General features: G+C 54.1%; 1 protein-coding gene across 2 annotated transcripts in view; it reads right to left on the reverse strand.

Annotated features, from left to right (window-relative positions):
• Positions 1-4,287: 4,287 nt before the first annotated feature.
• The window catches only part of ARHGAP26 (Rho GTPase activating protein 26), a 128,270-nt gene continuing 112,626 nt past the window's right edge, over positions 4,288-19,931 (reverse strand). For both annotated transcript variants that reach the window (XM_080353170.1, XM_080353169.1), the window contains 3 exons: positions 11,048-11,158; positions 8,445-8,536; positions 4,288-5,991 (listed from right to left, as the gene is read on the reverse strand). In XM_080353170.1, coding sequence (XP_080209296.1) covers positions 5,903-5,991; positions 8,445-8,536; positions 11,048-11,158 — 292 coding nt within the window. In that variant the 3' untranslated portion in view covers positions 4,288-5,902. The remainder of the gene's footprint in view (positions 5,992-8,444; positions 8,537-11,047; positions 11,159-19,931) is intronic.

Here is a 19,931-nt window from a genome sequence, read left to right on the forward strand (position 1 = left end):
TCCTGAGTGCGTCAGAGGGTTTTAGAGCACAGGTGTGATTTTTCTAGGCCCTTTTGTCTGAGGTTTAGAAGCAAGAATAAGCTTCATTAACAGGAGGGAGGATTTACCATAAGTAATAGCTAGGTGCTACCTTGTGAGCCGTCAGACAGCTGTGCTAAATTACAGCCTGCTTTGCCGTGCTTGTCTCCAAACAATCAGCTCCTCACCCAGAGAACAGAACTTTAAATGGCTATTTCTTTAAAAAAAACCCTTGCTTTTAATCATTATTTCCCAAAAGCTAAAAATTTGAATTAGCCCAAATGTACAAACTATAATTGCTTTGAGCTTTCTGCTTCATTAGAATAATTAAAATACCATGCACTTGCTAAGCAGAACGTGTCCCCTCAGCACCGGGGTTGGTTTTTATTGATGCACAGGTAACCTGCATCTGCTACAGTGGAGAAAATACATGGGGGAGGGGAGAAGGGGGAGAAAAGCTCCTGGTGGGGCAGGGGCCGTGGGGCAGGTGCCCCAGCCGCCCCGGTGCGGGTGCCGAGGGCTCGGGGGGGACGGGTCCCGCTCCTGCCCAACGTGGCTTGTGAAACGGCCCCAGAAACGCGGCGCAAATGCCTTCCCGGCCAGTGGAAAACCCCTTTGTGCCATCAAGCCTGCGCCCCCTCCCAGGGAAACAGAGTCTCCTTGTTTTGAGCAGGAACGCGGGGTTGCTCTCCTGCCGGTGTCTGCGGCGCGGCAGGCACAGCCGGGACGGGATTTCTGTGCGCGGTATTTTGTTACCGAGCGCTATTCCGGGCTGGCCGTGATTTAGTGCGCGCGGCTCCGGAGCGCAACGCAATCACAGGTTTTGTGCTATTCCGACCATTTCTGGAGCCGACGCTGCACCGTGACGCGCAGCGGGACGGGGCGGGCGGGCAGCGCGGGGACGGGGGACAGTGCTGATGGGGGAAAGGGGCTTTGGGGGCGCGAGGAGCAGCTCATTCACCCTTCCAGCACTACGCACTTGAAGGCTAAAAAAGAATAGACATGACGTTGCTACGGGAAAGCTGTGTCACTGCAACACTGCAAAGAGGGAAACAGCCTTTCCGAGAGCGTTGCAACAAGAAAAATCAAGGTTTGGGGTGGGTTTCTTCCTTATTCCCCCTCCTCACGGAGCAGTAGCTGTAAGTTACGCCGCTTTCCCAATCTGCCGGCCGCTGGGGGGGAGTTGTGCATCTACCTGCGAAAATCCCTTCCCGTGAGCCCGTCCTCGCTGCACCTCCTGTGACCCCCTGCGTTTGTGAGTCCTAATGCCAAATGCATCCTGCCACAAAGTAATCTGAAATAAAGTGACGTAGGGATGCAGCGACCCGTGCCTGAGCATCACGTGTGGCCCCAGCGCTTCTCGGCACAACCACGGCCAGAAATAAAGGAAAGGCTCTTAGAAGCACTGGGGGCCTTAATTACTGCTTGAAGCCGTTTGGATTTGTGCTGTGAAAACTCTCCGATAACTCAGAATAACTCCAGTACTGAGCGGAGCCCTCACTGCCCCCACTGCTGAGGCACCAGCACAAGGGAACTAACCAAGCGATGTCCATCTTTCAGGGACAATTCCAGTGCTTCAACAACAGGGCCTGAAATCGCTGTGATGTGTGTCAGGATCAGAGCGCAGCCCGCTCACCAAAGTGAGTTGTTTGTCTGGCCGTGTCCCGGTGCATACGGACGCAGACGGACACAGTGCTGGGTATATACCCGTGTGCTCACAGCCAGAGAACACTCGCATGGGAAGGTCCCAGTCCTCCGGGCTCTGACGCTTTGATGCTCAGGCACAGCATCATCATCCAGTGTACAATGGACGCTCCATCTAAGCCTGGCTTAAGCAGAGCTGGGACCAGCAGGAGCCCGGCTGCAGCTGAAAGCATCAGTGCTGAGGACACGGCACCGACGTTCCCGTGTCAGCGCAGTGACCCAGCACTGCCTGCGGCCATGGAGCGCGGCGGTGAACACTGCGACGGGCTGCGCTGCTGCTCAGGCCACAGAACTCTGGAGGAGCCTTCTCAGACAAGACAGTACCAGGAGGATGTTTTGTCCGACTGCAGGGACAGATGGGAATCTGAAAAACCCATGGCCAGAGTCTGAAATTGCTGCTCTTAGTCATGGCCTGCTTGAAAAAGAAACAGCCAAGCCAACCCAAATCTATGAAAACATCCCAACCCCAACCAAACCCAGCCCAACCCAACCCCAACCAAACCCAACCCAATCCAACCACAACCAAATCCAACCCAACCCCAATCTATCCCAATACCAATCCATTTCAAACCCAACTAAATCCAACACAACCCAACCCCAACCAAACCCAACCCAATCCAACCCCAATCTATCCCAGTACCAATCCATTTCAAACGTAACCAAACCCCAACCAAATCCAGCCCCACTCCCATCTATCCCAATACCAATCCATTTCAAACCCAACCAAACCCATCACAACCCAACCCCAACCAAACCCATCCCAAGCCAACCCAATCCAACCCCAACCTATCCCAAACCCAATCCCAATCCAATCCAAATGCAGCCCAACCCATCCCAATCCCAACCCCAGCCCGCGTGTGGGTGCCGTGAGGGGCGGCAGGAGCGCTGGCAGCAGCCTGGGTGCTCCCAAACCACCTGAGGTGCTTCGTGTCCTGCTGCAAAACCCCGTGACATGAGCCAAGGGACACGGACCTGCAGCTGGACCACGGGCCGTGGGCACCTCCGAAACGCGTGTGTGTCCACAGGGTGATACGGACGGTGGCCGCGCCCTGGGCTCGACTGGCCACGCAGTGCAGTGCCCTGAGCCTCGTCTGACATCTGGCAACAGATACTATTGCACCAAGTCTCTTTGTTTTCTTTGTTCAATGCCTAAAATGATAAAAATGGCAGCAAATACAGGAGAAACTTATCGCAAGTCTGACTGTCCCTGCTTGCTTATAAATTTGACTCATGACTTTAATATTAAGTATCAAATGCCATGTCAAGGTGGTTTAAACCAATATTTTCTATCTTTAATTTCTCTTGGAATTGACCGATGTTTACTCCAGTAGTACAGCTGGCCCCAAACAGGAACATTTAGTAGGCGTTTCTGCCAAATTTTTCTTTTTGGAAAGTTTTAATTAAAAAAAAAAGATATATTCCACTAGCTCTCCTGTAAGAGCAATAACTTCTGCTTCTACTTTATTTTCCTTTCCTCTAGAAGACATCTTGTAAATAGGTTTGTGTGGGAGTTTTGTTCCCAATTACTCTCCAGGTAGTATATCCGAAAGCTCCCGAGTGCCTCGGAAAAGGAATTTATTCCTGTCTCAGAATCACTTGAGCATCTCAAGAGCCAGAGGGGTCCCTGCGCGGGAGGGTTTTGTGGGGCCAGGGCCGGAGCAGCCTGGGCTGCGCTCCGCAGCCTCGCTGGGGGCTCTCCGAGTTCCACATCCCCCAATGTGCCCTTTAAGGTGTTTCTGATGTGTTTGAAATTCTCCTTTGTCCACCGTACGGTTTCTCTTTGGAGGCCAAGTCCCACTGGGGACAGGGGCCGTGCTGGGAACGGCGTCCGGCGGCAGCGCCCCATGGAGGAGGAGGGTCCCGATGGACGAGCAGCGCGGGACGGGGCCGTCCCGGACACAACCAAGTAGCGTTGATGGATCAATCAAGCCCTTTCTTGTTTTGCTCTTTTCTCCTCTCCATCAGCTCTCCCCACTGCGCTCCTGCCTGAGCTGTGCGGCGCCTCCGCCACCTCCCCGGAGGAACAGGAACCAGCAGCGCGCCAGCAAAGCGCCGGCTTTCCTCCCAAACCCCCAGCCCCCGCCGTCCAGCACCGCAAAGCAGCTTCACCGCTGCCGGAGCTGCACTGGGGGGACGTGCCTGGTGTGTCCCCATGGCCAGCGTGTCCCTCACGGAGCCGTGACCACCTCAGAGGAGTTGCGCCGCACCGCACCACCCTGCACTGCGCCACACCACGCTGCACTGCACCACACCACCCTGCACTGCGCCGCACCATGCCGCACTGCACCGCCCCACGCCACACTGCACCGCACCACGCCGCACTGCGCTGCCCCACCCTCCACTGCGCCGCACCACGCCGCACTGCGCCGCACCACGCCGCACTGCACTGCCCCACGCCGCACTGCGCCGCCCCACCCTACACTGCGCCGCATCACCCCAGGAATCACGAAAAAAAGATACATTTGTCCTCTTTTTTTTTTCCCCAAGACAAAAGTCCGGGAAGTTTAATAACTGGGAAGGAAACATAAAAGGTTCTGCAATTCCAGTTTCCCTTATTTCTGCACGACACCAGAAGCGAAGGAGAGGCGGCCCCGGGCCCCGAGGGCACCTGTGGGCGAGAACGTGTTTGCAAACACTTTTCTGCAACCGCTTTCAAGTGTCCTTTGCTTCTCTCGTCACAGGTCTTCCAAAAATATCAAATATAGATCTTTCCCTCATAATATTTTAAGATACTCTATTTATACATTAATTCTCTCAAAAATAAGAAGTGACACATACAGCAATCCAGTCACTCAGAGTCTTTAAAATCATTACAAAAGGACGCGACATCCATCCTCAGCAGCTTGCGGCAGCCTCACGTGTGCGCAGCAGGCTCTGCCAACGGGCTGGCAATTCTTCCATGATTTTCTATCACAAACTCTAATCAGCTGGCCCCGCGGTCACGCAGGCTCCTTCTCCCACCCTCCCCCTTAGAAATGATGCGAAATGGTGAGGGATTTGCAAACTCGCGCTGCCAACCCCTCGCCGCGTGTCCACAGAGGCAGGAGCGTCCTCGCCGGAGCAGGAACCGAGGGCTGGGGGACCCAAAGGCGCGTGCCTTGTTTTCTGTAGACTGCAGGTTGGCCACACTAACAATAAATGTCCCGTGAGTATGGAAATAATTTACCTTGCACTGCACAGACTTGGCACGGACAGACTGCACGCCAGGCTTCAAGCAAGGACACCACCTAAAAAGCAACGGTGGGGAGGGCAAACACATCTCCAAAATGGCACGGCAGCAGCCTGGGCATTGGCGAAAGCACGGACGTCTGTGCGATGTGCATTCGAAAGTGGAGATACAAAACGGCCGGTCACACAAAAGGAGCGGTATCGATCCGGAGCTGCGTCGTGCCCTCCAGGAAGAAAATGCAGGCTGCACGGATCACAGGCGTTTACTTTGCAAAAATCTAAATCTTTAAAAACAAAAAGTTTGAGAGATTTGGTCCAAAATAGTCTCCCCTCTGCCTGCCGAGCCCTGGTGGCTCGCGGCCGTGCTGAGCACACCAAGCACACCGGGCACACCGAGCACGCCGAGCACACCGAGCACACCAAGCACACCGAGCACCGAGCTCTCGCCCGCAAGAGCCGAGCTCTGCGCAGGACGGCGCCGCGGGCAGCTCAGCCCCGCAAACCCCCCGGCTGCCGCAGGCACAGCCAGGGCTTGGGCACTGGCCGAATTCTCCGCACCCCTCCGGCCGCGGGGCTGCCGGGCTGGGGCTCCCGGCCGTGCGGGACAGCGCGCGGGGCTGGGAGCGAAGGGCTCCTCGCCGACGGCTCCTCCTCCGGGTCCCTCCGCTCCCGCTCCCGCTCCTTCCAGCTGGCGCAGTCTCCCCGCAGGCAGCTCTCGTGCTGGTCCACAGTTTGGAATGGAGCACCGGGGCTGGTTTTGTTATTGCTGCGACGGCTCCCGGCGGGGACGAGGGTTGCGGGCACCACCCACGCGGCCCAGGGCTGAGCCGCCCCCAGCACGCACGCCGAGGGACACGCACGTCATTATCCACACAAACATCTCGGCGGGCACGGGGAAGTCCTTCACCCTGCGCTGCACAGCGGCCAAGAGCAAACTGGTCTGCAGGACTCCTGCCCGCGGCTGCCATGGATGCCATGGAAAGCTCAGCAGAGGCGCTTCTGATGCCCAAAGTTATAGGAACTCGACGTAGTTCTCGGGGATTAGTCCCGTCTTGCCGTTGAGGGTCCCTTCCAGCCAGCCAGGCTCCTGGGATGGATGAACTTGAAGAGAGAAGGAAAAGGCAAGTTACTACAGGAGGGGATGACGGTGCGGGGCCAGCGCTCTTTGTGTGCTGCCAACGTGGAAGCTGCTCTTGGGAGAGAGCAAGGCCTGTATTTCATGTTTATTTGAGAGTAAGGAAACCGATACGCCAAGGAGCTCGGCCGGCTGAGGTGCTCTCTCTGGCCGTGCCGGCTCCTACGTGTTTCCTTTGGCAAAGTGTTGGAGGTTTCCCAGTAAAACCAACTGAAGGAGCACGGCGGCCCTGCGCTGGGCTCTGGGCTGGCTCCCACGTGCTGCTGCTGCGCGGCTGGGGTAAGGGAAGCATTCGGGGTAGAGGCAAGTGCTCAAAACTTCCTCCAGATTTGGGCTAAAATCTCTTTGAAGTTCAAGACACCGTGGTTAATTCCATCGCCTCGCGACCCTCACATCTCAGCTTGGCCTCGCACCGGGCCAAGAGAGAAAACGCATTGGCAAACACTCCCGGCAGCAAGGCAAATATCTCAACCTTATTTCTGTGAAATGAGAAACGTTATTAGTTCTCAAAAGACACTCTCTCTTTATTCAATCAGCTACTGAAAATGTGCTGATTTCACAGAAACCAGGGTTACGCCAGCACAGGCACAGCAACACTCCCTGGACCTGCCATGGTAAATGGTGGCACGTCAGTATTTCAGAGCCACCTGAGCTTCCTGGGACCCTCCCAGACACACTTCATCACACGTTTTCTGGCTCCAGCTGCAAGAGCAAACTACAGGTGTCCTGCTCCTCCGAGCAGCAGAGCGGGGAGGAGCGGGGCCACAGGCTCCTACCGCAGCCCGTCTAACCCACGATGCCCATTTCCCCTGCAAAAATCAAGACTGACATTGACCAATGACAAAGATCCAAAAAAACACAAGTGTTTTAAGACCAAACATCTCCACACTTTGGCAGAGACCAGTCCTCACCAGCACGGCACAGCCCATCGCTCCTGGGTATGCCTGCGGAGGAATATTGTATGTAGCCATCGATTAGTGAAAAATACAAACCACAGAAAACTAGCTGGTTTCTGGTCTCAGCAAATGGGCTGGGAAAGAGGTTTAACCTGAAGTCACACGAGTTCCAGCCACTGCTTCCACCTGCAGCAATCCCTCCTGTCCCGTCTGCTCTGCACGGGCAGGATGGGGAGCAGAGTCTCCTCTGCCACACAATTAGAGCACAAATGCAACACAACTTGAGATGCTGCTCTGCCCTGTGCAACCTCGGAGAACCTTAAAGCCAAACAAGAACCTGTCCCTAAGTATTTCCAAGACCCATTTGCTTTCGCTGGGTTTTATAAAAGCCCTTCACCACAACAATATTTCTCGCAAGCAGTGCTGCGTCTGCCTCGCTCCCCCAGCCTCAGCTAAGTGCTAAGTGATTAGAACATGCTGTATATTTTTTTCCCTTGAATAATCCATTGATTTTTATCTAGCAAACACAATGTATTTAATTCAAACTTGTTTCCCTCCTAGCTGCTCTAATTCCCATGGGTTCTCGAAGGGGAGACCATGTTTATTTATGAGATATCTATGGAGTTGCTTAGGAAAAGTATTTTCTTTATTTCACATGTATTCATTCTCTTCCCCGTTCTGCTACATTCCCATATATACCCCAGGGCAAAACCGATGCATGTGGTAGCAGTTTCCCAAATGACAATACTTAACATATAAAAGCCAAGAACTACTTGGAAAGTAGTAAAAAGTATTTTCTTTACATTGGGGTTATATGTAAACCAGAGCTGCTTCATTCCATGGGGCACAGTCTCCTTCCCTTGATGCGGGAAACAGAAAGTGCACGTTCATTAACGTCACCTCCAACAAGCTGACTGACCAGAGCCCACCCATTCCAGCTCTCAGCGCCCAGAGGGAACAAGCACACGCTGCTTTTCCACCTCCTGCATGAAACCTTATGGCAACTATAGAATATTTCTGGTGCTGACACTTGGAAACGAATCCCTCCCACTCAGAAAACCACACAGGAATGGCTTTGTGCACACTAAAGGGTGGTGTCAGTCAAACCCCTCCGGATGAAATGAATCAGGATCTTGAAAAGGCACATTTCCCACTGATCCTAAACAGGGCTGGATGATCAGCTGCTTCCAGCACGGATATGAAAAGGCAAGATACACCTTGGAGTTAATGCCTGTGACTCCAGTGTTTCTGCTTTCTTCTTTCATGGGATTTCTACTGGTGGAAATGGGACAGACATTAAACAGAACTGCAAGGAAACTCATGAACCAAGGGCTCAAATCATTCCCTGGTACACAGGAAGAAAACCAGCAATTTGCAAAACTCAGCACTAAAGTAAATAACTGCTAAGTGTCCTTCTCCAAATCTTCACTCATCCCACTTCCCCGGGAAGCGCAGCCCAAGCACCGCGCTGAGGAACGAGCCCGTGTCCTCCCGCGGGGCTGCGGCGCTGCCCCAGGACTCACCGTTCTCGAACACGGTGCCGGCCGTGAAGGAGAGCTCCGAGTCGTGCTCTGCTTTGCAGGCGTACAGAGCCCGGGCTTTCCGCAGCGGCGAGCTGCGAAGAGAAAGCATTTATTAGTATAAAAAATACCGTGCTCATACACACCAGCGCTCCCCTCCCCACTGCGTAACGAGGGGCACGTTGGAGAGGGGACCAAGAGCCTCTGCAGCTCTGCAAGTGTCCGAGGCTGCGCTGCTCGGCGGAAGAGCGAGGAAGACTCCAGAGGAGGCTGAAGGCTCTCAGGGATGAGCCCCCAGTTTTCACCGCACTGCAAATCCCCATCCCAGGCCAGCCGGCAGCACCAGGACCGGAGCCCGTGCCCCGAGCCGGGGCTCCCGGGAGAGCTGCAGGTGCAGAACATGCTCACCGGGGAGCATGGGGTGTTCTGTGCGGCCCCAAAGGGACACAGCTGCCCAGTGGGTGCGGAGCAGGGCCGGGCGGCTGGGGCGGGCACAGACCTGCGCGCACAGACCTGCGCGCACAGACCCGCAGCACAGACCCGCGGGCACAGACCCGCTGCCACCACCAGACCCATCGCCCCTGAGCGCAGCTGCGACCACCAGGAGGAAACTGCGAGGAAGAATTAGCACTTGGGGAAGGGTATTTCAAAGCAGAAAAGTAGGTCCATGAAGAATTTTTGCTGCACTTCTTTAGAGACTGTACCTGAAGATAAAAAAGATTGAACAGCCATGAGATTGTACCGGGGAAGTGCCAGAGTGCCCACGCTGCGGGGGACGAATTCGAGCAGAGAGAGCCAGAAATGGAGCAAATCACCGGCAGAGGCAGGAGAGAAGGAAGGACCTCAGGACCCGGCAGCAACATGCTGGCACGCAGAGCCATCCCTGCCCCAGAGCCTCCCAGCCATGCCGTCCGTGCTGGGACACGGGGCTGTGGTGATGGTGACAACCTGCACTGGCACAGCCGACCAGCCGTCCGGCACTGCGGCTGCTCGGCTGCCGTACGGACAAGCAAAACGATGGAAACAGCCCCAGAGCTGCTGGGGTGCCGAACGAGGAACCACCATTCCTCAGCTCAGCACTTTCACCAACTTTTGTCTTTCTGAGGACTTGAACTTCTTGTGAACTGCCTCTGAACGAGCCCGGGAAGCGGCACGCTCCGACCTCGTGGCAAGAGCGGTTCACCTGCACACTGAAACCACAAACCAGGGAAGCTGTGGGCGGTTTGATTTTGCTGTGAAGGCAGCTCTGAAGTCGAGGTCTCTCCTCTGCAAATTCCAGCTGCCTGACACGAGCAGCCACTGAACACTTACACACCCTGGATGGGCAAACGCTCCTCCAGCTGCAGCGGGTGCTGCTCCGCCGGGCAGGCTCCGCTCGCGCACAGCGCTTGGGGCTGTCAGATGAAGAACTAAAAGCATTTTCATGCCCACTACCTTGAATTATTGAAGTAGCTGTTTTTCTGCTCAAAAAATGACCTCTGAAGCACAGCATCCCCGCAGCCCCAGCCCACCCCTTCACGTCTCTGCACCTGTCAGAGCCCCGCGAGGCTCTCAGAGACTGCAGCCCTGGACCCCAGCGATTGCTCACGCTTTGTTTCTGCCTCCAAGCACGGCACAAGGCCAGCAAAGCTCTCAGGGGTTGCACCCACCTGCCCCTGTGCAGTTTTGGGGACGACAAGCCTCTCTCCCCCCGAGGAGGAGGCTGCTCCGATGGTGTTACACCAGCGTCAGCCTCTGCAGACATGTAGCAAAGCAAATAAATAACCCTGCCTAACAGGCGGCCGTTGTACAGCAGCATTTGTGCGGCTGCAGGTGCAGGGAAGGAGCCCGGTCTGTGCCTGGAATGAACAAACAGGTCTGATGTGTCTCCCCGAGAGGAGGGGCTGCTGCCCCGGCCCCGCGCCCGCACAGGGCTGGGAGCTGCGGCTGCCGGGCTGGGCCAGGGAACAGAACCTGTCCTGGGGCTCCGCACACGGGGCACAGGCGATGCTGCCCCGCCAGCATCCCCGGTACCCGCAGCACCAGTCCCGTAGGCCGTGCCGAGAGCCCTGGGGGAACCTGCAGCACAGCCCGAGCCGCTGCTCCCACATCGCACTGCAAATCTGTTTGTCTGTCTGTAACTCTAAGGACCGATTCACTCCAGTGATGCCCAGGCACCTGAAGCATGAGCACACAGCAGGCAAATGTCTGAGCTGCCCCATGTCCTTTACCCTCCTCGGATTCCAGAGAAGTGACCCGAAAATTAGGTTTACAAAGGCTGGCTATCCCCGCCGCAGCGGGAGGGCAGCGCACGTCCCGCCCGCTGCAGGAGCGAAGGAAACTGCCAGAGCCGAGACGGGCAAAATCGCAGGAGCCACCAGCGACGCCGAGCGCTGCGAGTGGGACCCGGGGGCACCCGCTCACCCCTCCATGGGGGAACGGGGACTCCAAGGGTCTCCCCTGGGGCAGGAGGCGTTTAAAAGCTCCTCTCTTGCGGAGTGCAGATAGCTGTGCTGCAGGAGTTTGAGCAGGATGCAAAGGGCAAGGAAAGCCAAGTGGGGGAAACCGGGTAAGGTAAAAATAAAACAGCAAAAGCAACAAAAAGCAAAGCGAATTCTGCAACAGACCTGATGGGGGATGAGTCGCTGGACGTAGAGGAGGTGGGCATAGGACTTGATGGCGCAGAGAACATGGGCCAGGACGGTGAGAGGGGTGACGTTGGGCTTGAATTCTGAGGGCTGCAAGACATAACCAGATACCTTATCAACGTGCAACCACAGAAACAAACACAACCGAGAGACAGTCAGACAACATCCAACGATAGTGAGTGCCTTGGGAATATCCAGAGCATGAGACACAGCTACGAAATGAAGTGCCAAGACCTTGGGAAGTGTTTCAAGGCCAGATCTGCATTTCTCTGGACAAGAGCGGGATCTTCCAATCAACTCCTGCTCCATCGCCCCGTCCAGCGAGCCCAATACCCTGTGTGCGGAGGGGCCTCCTCGCTCCCTGCTGCCAGCCCAGCCACTTACCTGCTGTGTTTTATTTCCCTTCCTGCTGCAAGAAAGAGCTGATGGTATTTCTGGACATTACCGATGCCCGCGAGCAGCCTCCATCCGCCTTGTGTACATGGGCTGCCACGGTGCCGGAGCCCGGGTGTCGATCCACGGTGCCCGGCCACCACCACCTGTCCACATTGCCAGCCAAGGGCTCTCAGGAGCCCAGAGACTCGGTATGTGCAGGACGGGGCTGGTGTGTCCATGCTGTCACCCGTGTGGACACAACCACCAGGAGAACATCTCCAGCCCCAGCAGGGTCAGCAGCACCCCGCTGCGCTGGGACCCTCGGCTCGCACTAACAGCTCTCGGAGGTGCCCCCAGCTCCGGGGCTCCTGTCCTGTGTCTGCAGTCAGCACCATGACCATTCCATTGATTTCTTTTCCACGTTTTACATTGAAGAACTCCTTTTTTTCTTTTTCTTTTTCTTTTTTCCCTTTTGCAAACTGCTCTGGATTCCTCACTTTTAAGCTACTGCCGTTAACTGAAGTTGAATCAAGTTACTCAACTAGTAAAGACATGCAGAAGCCAAGCAAGAAGAGTTTGTTCCATCAAAATGGTTTGATTTAGGTCATTCTGAGGTTCAACAAAAAGCAATCATTGCACTAAAATACCAATTTGAGTCTGAGTCATCTTCTACTGTTCCTATGCTTATCAATTCATCTGTATTGTCTAATTCAGCTTGGCAACTCTGTCCATGAGAGAACACCAGAAAAACCTCTCCACACTGAAAATGCCTCTAAAAACAAGAAGCTTTGTAAAACCATCATGATTTATCTTCTTTTCCTGAGAGAGGGGTGGTACCTCTGATCCCATGGGTGTGTGATGGGGTGGGGACCGGCTGCGACCCCACAGGCAACCCCTGGGCTGCCCCATCCCCGTCCCCATCCCCATCCTCACCCACATCTCCTCTGGTCACCCCACGCTGGGCAGTGACGTGTCCCCTCCCCTGAGGAGCACAGCTCATGCTGTGTCCAACGAGGAAACAACCCCAGCTTCCAAAAAGGATGAAAGCAACCCCCTTGCCCCAAAATGAACAAAACGCACCAGCACCCCCGGAGCGGGGCGACGCGTGGGCAGCGGCCAGGACAGCCCGCGCTGCCTCTTCAGCCTTCCACAAAAAGACGAATACTCTGTGCAAAGGGTACTGGGCTAACCAGTGATCATTCAATATCTATTAGATCACAACAGCAGAAGTTCATTGTTTCAGCCCCAGGTTCTGCTCCTTACGCCCAGAATGAAATATTTCATTATATTAACAGAGAAGAGAACACAACAAACATTTTTCTTCCATTTCAAGCTGAATGTAAAACCTCAACCTCTATCATTTAAAACAAGAACAACCAACCTTCCCCAGGAAATATTTATGATCGATCTGGAATTTTATGTTTTCTTGTAATTTCCTCCTACTCTGCCTGAGTTACAGTTCAGCAGATTAAAACCGAAACGCCGCTCTCGGTCGCGCAGCTTCTCTGCAGCTCCTGCACCGGTGCGACCAGCACGCGATGGCCGGTGCCGCTGGCGGTGCCACTGGCAGCTCCCCGCTGCCCTCCCGTGTGACAGCTCACGTGGAAAGGGTACAGCTGTGGCCTGGGTCCAGTATCTGGGGGAACGTGGCCGTGTCAGAAATGTCACCACCTCAGAGGACACTGAGGAAGGTTAAATTGTTGGCCTGAACCTCTCCTGGCCAAACTCTTGGTCCCGTTACTCCTCACGGGAGCTGTGTCACCGCGTTCAACACACACGAAGGATCTCCCGCCACAATTACAGGCGATACCTTTATTACGCCAGAGGGTTACTTGCATATAGAAATGAGATACAGAGTGCATCAAAACTTTCCCAGGAGGGCTGTAAAACAGGCAGACTAACAGAAATCCTCAAAACGTTCTCCTAATAATTGCCACTATTTCAAACCAACCTTTTTGCATTTTTCTATCATCAAAATTGTCAGACGTTTGAAAAATGAGTAATTTACCATCTTACTTAGTCTTTAGCAAATTGTCTAGGCATTGGTACTTACCACATCTTAAACCTATTTCCAGTCTCAAACAGAAGGAGGTGCTACCAAGACCAAGGTAGCTCAAATGGCAGAGATTAACCCTTCAAGCACCAGTTCGTGCTCTTTTTTCTTTCTAGCAGGTGTGCTTGTCTGGCCATCCCTGATGACGTCCTACCTTCCCTAATGCAAAGGGCTCTCCAGCCAGCCCATGGGGTGGGTAATTCTGGTTTATTTTATCTGTGCACAGGCCTGCTCCTGCCCTCTAATGGAGAGCACACGTCGGGTGCATTTGAAGACACGGAGAGGGCTCTCTGGGTAGCAGGAACCTGAATATTTCCTTCACTGTCAGTACTGCAAGAGGAACTGGTACTTTGGAAGCCAGAACGTGTTGGTTATATTACCTGTATACAATATTCTCTGGCTCTATACAGCTGAGCTACTGCACGAGCCTCCCAGACAGTACATGGCTACAAGGCGAACTGAGTATGGACGTGTGGGTTTGTCACCTGGAAGGTGGAGGACCTGCTAGATGTGCCTTTTGTCTTCCCGTGGCCTCTCGCCATCCACGCAGACTCCTCCACCAAAGCTCTTCACCAAACGCACGTTACCTGCTCCCCGCGTGGATTTGCTGTGGCAAAGCGCGTTCCCCGGGGAAGCAGAGCTCCTGGCTCCGGCCCCGCGTCGCGAGGCCTCTGTCCTGTCTGCAGGTGGGATGAGTCCCACGCCAGCTCTGACACCTCTGGCCACCAGCCCATCTTCTCGCTGGTTAGAAATCCAGCGGGCAGCAGTATCTAATGCACCACAAAGGCCCCGCGCTGGGGTAGGAGAGGGCAAGCAAATGGCACAGCGCTGTCCTGCTCAAAGAGCAGCCTGGTGCAAGGTCAACGTGTGCCTTGGACATGGCCATGAGCCGGTGACCGAAACATGGCTGGAAAGCAGCCACCGGCACTCACCACCCCCACCACAGCTGCCACCCTCTGCTGGCAGCAGGTGACGGGGACATCTCACTGCGGTGTGTGACCCGTGGTTTGGGACGGCCACCGCCTCGGCCACCGACCCCGGCCCCACTGCGTGGCAGAAGGAATAACCCACCCTGCGGGACTCCGGGATTAGAAATTCCCAACCCACTTTTTGGGGTGGAATCATAGTAATGGAATGCAGCTCTTGCTGCTCATAAAGTCAGCTCTGTCATCACTCCGCCAACTGCGCAGCCTGCTACACTAATTACAGTGCGGAACGCAGTCAATACAGTTCTCAGAGAAGCTATTTCTGGGATCGTGCAGTAAAAAGCCTTACAGCAAGAACCAGCACTTGGGCTGGTCTCTAGCTAAGAAGCTATCAATAATCTGGAGCGGTATTTCGGTGTCTTTGGATCCTTGGTGGCAAAGAAAACACTCTTTGTGCCCACCAAAACATCTGAGAGAACTATTAACTCATGACAATGTGGATTTTTAAGCATGAAGAGCATCCTGTTTCCACCAGGCTGCTCACAGGGGATGAACCCTGTGTGACCGAGCCCCGTGCAGCCCCGCTCCGCAAGTCCTTCCAGCTCCTCAAGAACAAATGGACCTTTCAGCCCTTCCAGCACCTACAGACCGTGGGCTACGATGTGCACGAAGGGTTCAGCTCCCTTCCATGAAATACAGGTATTTACTTCAAAGATGCTGCTTGAGTATCACCCTTCTGAGCTACGGGCTGGCAGGACCTTGGTCCTGTTCGGCTGGAAGAGGCAGTGCACGTGAGCGAACAGACTATTCTGAGGTCTCTGGCATTTTGGAAAATGGTTTTCTTGTAGGATCCAATTTCCCTTCTGTTTCTCCTGGAAAGAGCAGAGGTGGTGAGAGGCTTTGGGGAATGCTGGCTGCGCCTGTTGCAGTTCGGCCTGCAGAAAGCAAATGTCATCTGCACCTTGGGTTTTTCTCTTCTTCTTCTTACTCTGGAGGACTTTGCGAGGGGCTCTTCCTGTTGGGTGCACAGTGGGAAACAAAACAGAGAAAAAACTGCTAAGAACTGACAATACCAGAAGCAGGAAACAAAGCAGTGGCTAAAATGAGAGCCTTCGAGGTGGGTATGGGCTTTTCTGCAGCAGAAGTGGCAGAGGGAACTCCACGAGTCCGCAGCCCAACGGGTCCCAAGGCTTTTGCCTTCCTGTGGTCCGCAGAGCTCCCGAACAGCAGCGCCCGGGGGGGACATGCCGTGAGCGCAGGGACGCGGGGTGGCAGCCGCAGGGACGCCTGCGCCTTCCCTCCACCGCTCCCTCTCAGCCCCGCGGCTCCAGCGCACCAATGCGCTCAGAACGCATTTCGGAGCTAAATCCTGCTCCCCGCGTCCCGCGCCTGCTGCCTTTCCCGTGCTCCTGCGTCATTCGCTGCCTGAACACGCAAAAAACAAAGCGGCACCTCATGTTTCCAGGCTCCGGTCTCCTTTCCAGTTGCTGTAGCTCAAAAATCTCTTCTCTAATCCCTTCTCATAACCCCTTCTCAACTCCCCTTTCGAGTCTCTGCACAGCTCAAGCCCTCCCGCACCTGCAGGTCTGAAGTTGTTCTCAGAAGGGCTGCCAGACAACTTGTGCTGCTTTGTTCTTCTGCTGAGAGGACATCGCTTCCACTTCAAAGATGTTTACAACTAGTTGTTTGTTTTTGTGGAACTCGGGGCTATTTCTGACAGAGAACATCTAACAGCTATGAATGGGCACAGGCTACTGATGAGTTAAAGCCCTTTCATGAAATAGCCTCAAGAACAAATAACAATATTCCCATTCTGACATTATCACTACCTGCCTGCATTAAAATACATCAAGAACAACTCAGCCCTTTACCTAATATTCTTGAAATGCAAGAAAAGCTATGCTAAAACTCTCTCCAGAGTTGTTCTCTCAGGAGTTATCTTCCTGCGAAATCATTCAGGTGCCAAATAATGACACACTTAGGGAAATGGGCAACAAAATACGTTGTGGTCAAGCGCACTTGACCAAACTGGCCCCAAAAAGTTCATCGTCTTCAGTCTGGACTTTCCCCACATCTTGGTTTCTTAGCTCCTCTGTCTCCATGAGCACAGATTCAGAATCTTGTTTTGGATAACGTGGACGTGCCCCTCTTTGGACTCTTGCAGACACCCAGCACATCGGTTTGTCCTGTCACTTTGCTGCTTGGCTCATCTCCCATATGTAGAAATATTTCCCTGTTTTAGTAATTTCATAAACCGCCTAAAAGCTTTTCCACTTGAATAGAAGAGAGAACAGGAGGGAGAGCTGGAGGTTTTGTTGTCCCACTTAATCGGCATTTCCATTTCCAAACACAGACGGATGATACTTGATGTTTCAAAGGGATGCAATGGCTGCTGCTTTGGAAGAGCCTTCTGGCGTGAAGTTGGAGATGGCTGGTAAGGCTGGAGAAAGGCTGGCTGAATAAGCAAGAAGAGCAGGATGATTTTCAGCGCGAGCAAGCGGTGGAGGCGCCGCGGGAAGGGAGCTGCTGGTCCCCATGGTCCCGTGGGGAGGGATCCAGGTGACAGGAGCACCGTGCTATCATCACACAGAACAGCATCTCAGGAACGACCGCACCACTCGTTTATCATACTGAATTCACAGTATCACAGCGACTTACCAACCAGCAGAGAAACCCGCAGCAGCACTGGGGGGACAGCGGGGATGGGAGGGGACCAGGAGCAACCACAGGCCCACACTAACATGTCCCCGGGTCCTTCGTGGCACCAGCCCGGCCACGACATGTTCTGCCTCACTCCACCATTTACTCGGCAGCTGGATCTTCTGCTCTGCTAACAACCCCCTCCTGCTCAAAAGGCTCTCGGCAGACTGGAAATCAAGCTGGCAGATTTTATGTTGAACCAAATGCTTTCAAACCAGACTAAAGCTCTTACTTATTAATAGAAAAGTTGTAATGTGCCAGTAGGAAGCCAAACAGCAGTTTAGCAGGGAAGTGTTGGTAAAGCAGGAGCCAGCATCTCAGTCACAGCTTTTCCATCGTGCCGCTGCTTCTGATACATGAGGTAATTCTGCGAGCCTGGATGCATTAGTCACCAACAAATTGGATTCACAATTAAGGAGAACTCGACACTCCTCCAGAAATATCTCATTTTTCTCTGGCATTCAATCCACTGCCATACACGTCCCACAGAAAAGAAACCTCTCCCATCCGCCACTCCAGCAACCCTATGGGATCCTCGGGCAACGAAGGGAACGAGAGCCCTGTGGGATCACAGCCCCGGCTCAGCCGGGGGCGTTCGGTGGGACCGGACAGCGGGGTGAACACACGCTGCGCCCCGGGAGCCCCGCTGGGTCACGCTGTCGACCACAAGCAGCTGGGAACTGACAGTTTGCCCCACGCGCTCTCCAACACGAGCCCCAGAGGAAAAGTGATGTCCTGCAATCAGACACAGGGCACGGGCCCCACGGACGGGCAGCACCGCCGCCCCAAAGGAAAAGGGACGTCCTGCAGACAGGGACAGGGTCCGGGCCCCATGGATGGGCAGCACCGGCACCCCAAAGGAAAAGGGACGTCCTGCAGACAGGGACAGGGCGCGGGCCCCACGGACGGGCAGCCCCGCCGCCCCGCAGGCGGCCACTCGGCTCTCTGAAGGAAGGAAAGTTGCTTTTACTTCTAAAGTCATTTTGGGAAATGGTCAGAAAAGTTACTCCACACCATAAAAAATTCATTCCTGGCTAAGTCATCTTCCTCGCATAATTTGATAGAAGGCCATTTCCAGACCCGAATCCTGACAAAAAAAAAAGACCGTTTATTTAAGGCTTCATAACCACCATGAGCTAAAACTCTTCATTTTGTATTGTGCAAATATTCTTCACGCAGTGTAACGAAACAACACCTGCCCACATAAGTCATACACAGTGGGAAAAACAATGAGGATTATTTTGGCCTGTAAAAGTGATTTGAGAATAATGTGTGAATAAAGTCACTGCATAATAATTTTGTGCATTTACTTGATTTGCCTGATTTCCTTTTGTCTATTTGTTCTTGTGCTGCTTTGTTTTGCAACTGTTCTGCAAACATCAGTCACAGACAGCAGATCAGAACATTTCACGCCAAAACCCAAAGACCACGATACAGAAATGATCCAATTTGATCATATCTATCAAAAGAAGTCCTGGGTTTGTTCTGTTCTTTCTTTCTTTCACTTGAAAAGCCCCAACTCCGTAATCCCATTTTTCCCCACCAGTGAAATCCTCCTGCCCCAGCTGCGCGTCCCCCAGTGCAGCCCAGCGGGGAGGGGTGGGCATCACAACCCTCCCAGTTCTCCCAGTTTACTGGCCCAACCTCCATTCCTCAGTCTGCAATCAAGCTGAAAACGTGGCCTTTCCTCCCTGCCCCTTCGTCAAATACAGTGAAGATTAATACATACCATTCACTTTTTTTTTGGTTGGTTACGTTTTCACTTCTCCACTGATACACATCAGTGTTACACAGACTCACAGAGCAGTTCGGGTGGGAAGGGACGTTCCCAGCTCCCAGTGCCATGAGCAGGGACATCTGCACCAGCTCAGGGTGCTCAGAGCCCCGTCCAGCCTGGCCTGGGATGTCTCCAGGGAGGGTTCATCCACCACCAAGAATTTGGCTCTTGTAAGAGACCTGACTTTTTATCATGTCAAATGCAACTCAAGCCACAGAAAGACACATAATTTTAAGTCCCATCTTGGGCTGCCATACTTAAAAGCTACAGATATATTGGACAGAGATGATTAGTTGGACAGAGATGACTAGTTGCTCTCATTATCTGAAGAAGCGGTGGTTGGAGAGCAAACCAGCATGAGTCCAACCATAACCCACCCTTGTCCCTGCCCCGTGTCCTGAGAGCCTCATGTCCGTCTGTCCAGCCCTCCAGGGACGGTGACTCCAGCACTGCCCTGGGCAGCCTGTTCCAATGCCCCACAGCCCTTTGGGGAAGAAATTGTTCCCACATCCAACCTCAACCTCCCCTGGCGCAACTTGAGGCCGTTTCCTCTGCTCCTGGCGCTTGTTCCTGGGGAGCAGAGCCCCATCCCCCTGGCTCCAAGCTCCTTTCAGGCAGTTCAGAGATCAGAAGGTCTCCTCTCAGCTCCTGTTTTCCAGCTGAACCCCCAGGTCCCTCAGCCGCTCCATCACACTTGTGCTCCAGCCCCTCACCAGCTCCGTTCCCTTCTCTCCACTCACTTTCTTGGTGTGCGGGGCCCAAAACTGCCCTCAGGATTAACGGTTTGGCCTCCGCAGGTGCCAGCACAGGGACGGTCACTGGGCCTGCTGGCCACACCAGTGCTGACACGAGCCTTCCCACATCCGCCACCACGATGCCGGACGGCAGCCTGGGGTGGGCGTGCATCCCAGCGATATATGGGCATCCCGGCTGTGCTTACGGAGGAGAAACATCTCCCCTGCTCCTCGGGGCTACCTGGGGTCTCCAGGACCGAGGGGTGGGGCTCTGTTGAGGGCAGGCAGCTCCGTTCGC

Source organism: Nesoenas mayeri (assembly GCF_963082525.1).
Source record: "Nesoenas mayeri genome assembly, chromosome: 14".
NCBI classification, from domain to species: domain Eukaryota; kingdom Metazoa; phylum Chordata; class Aves; order Columbiformes; family Columbidae; genus Nesoenas; species Nesoenas mayeri.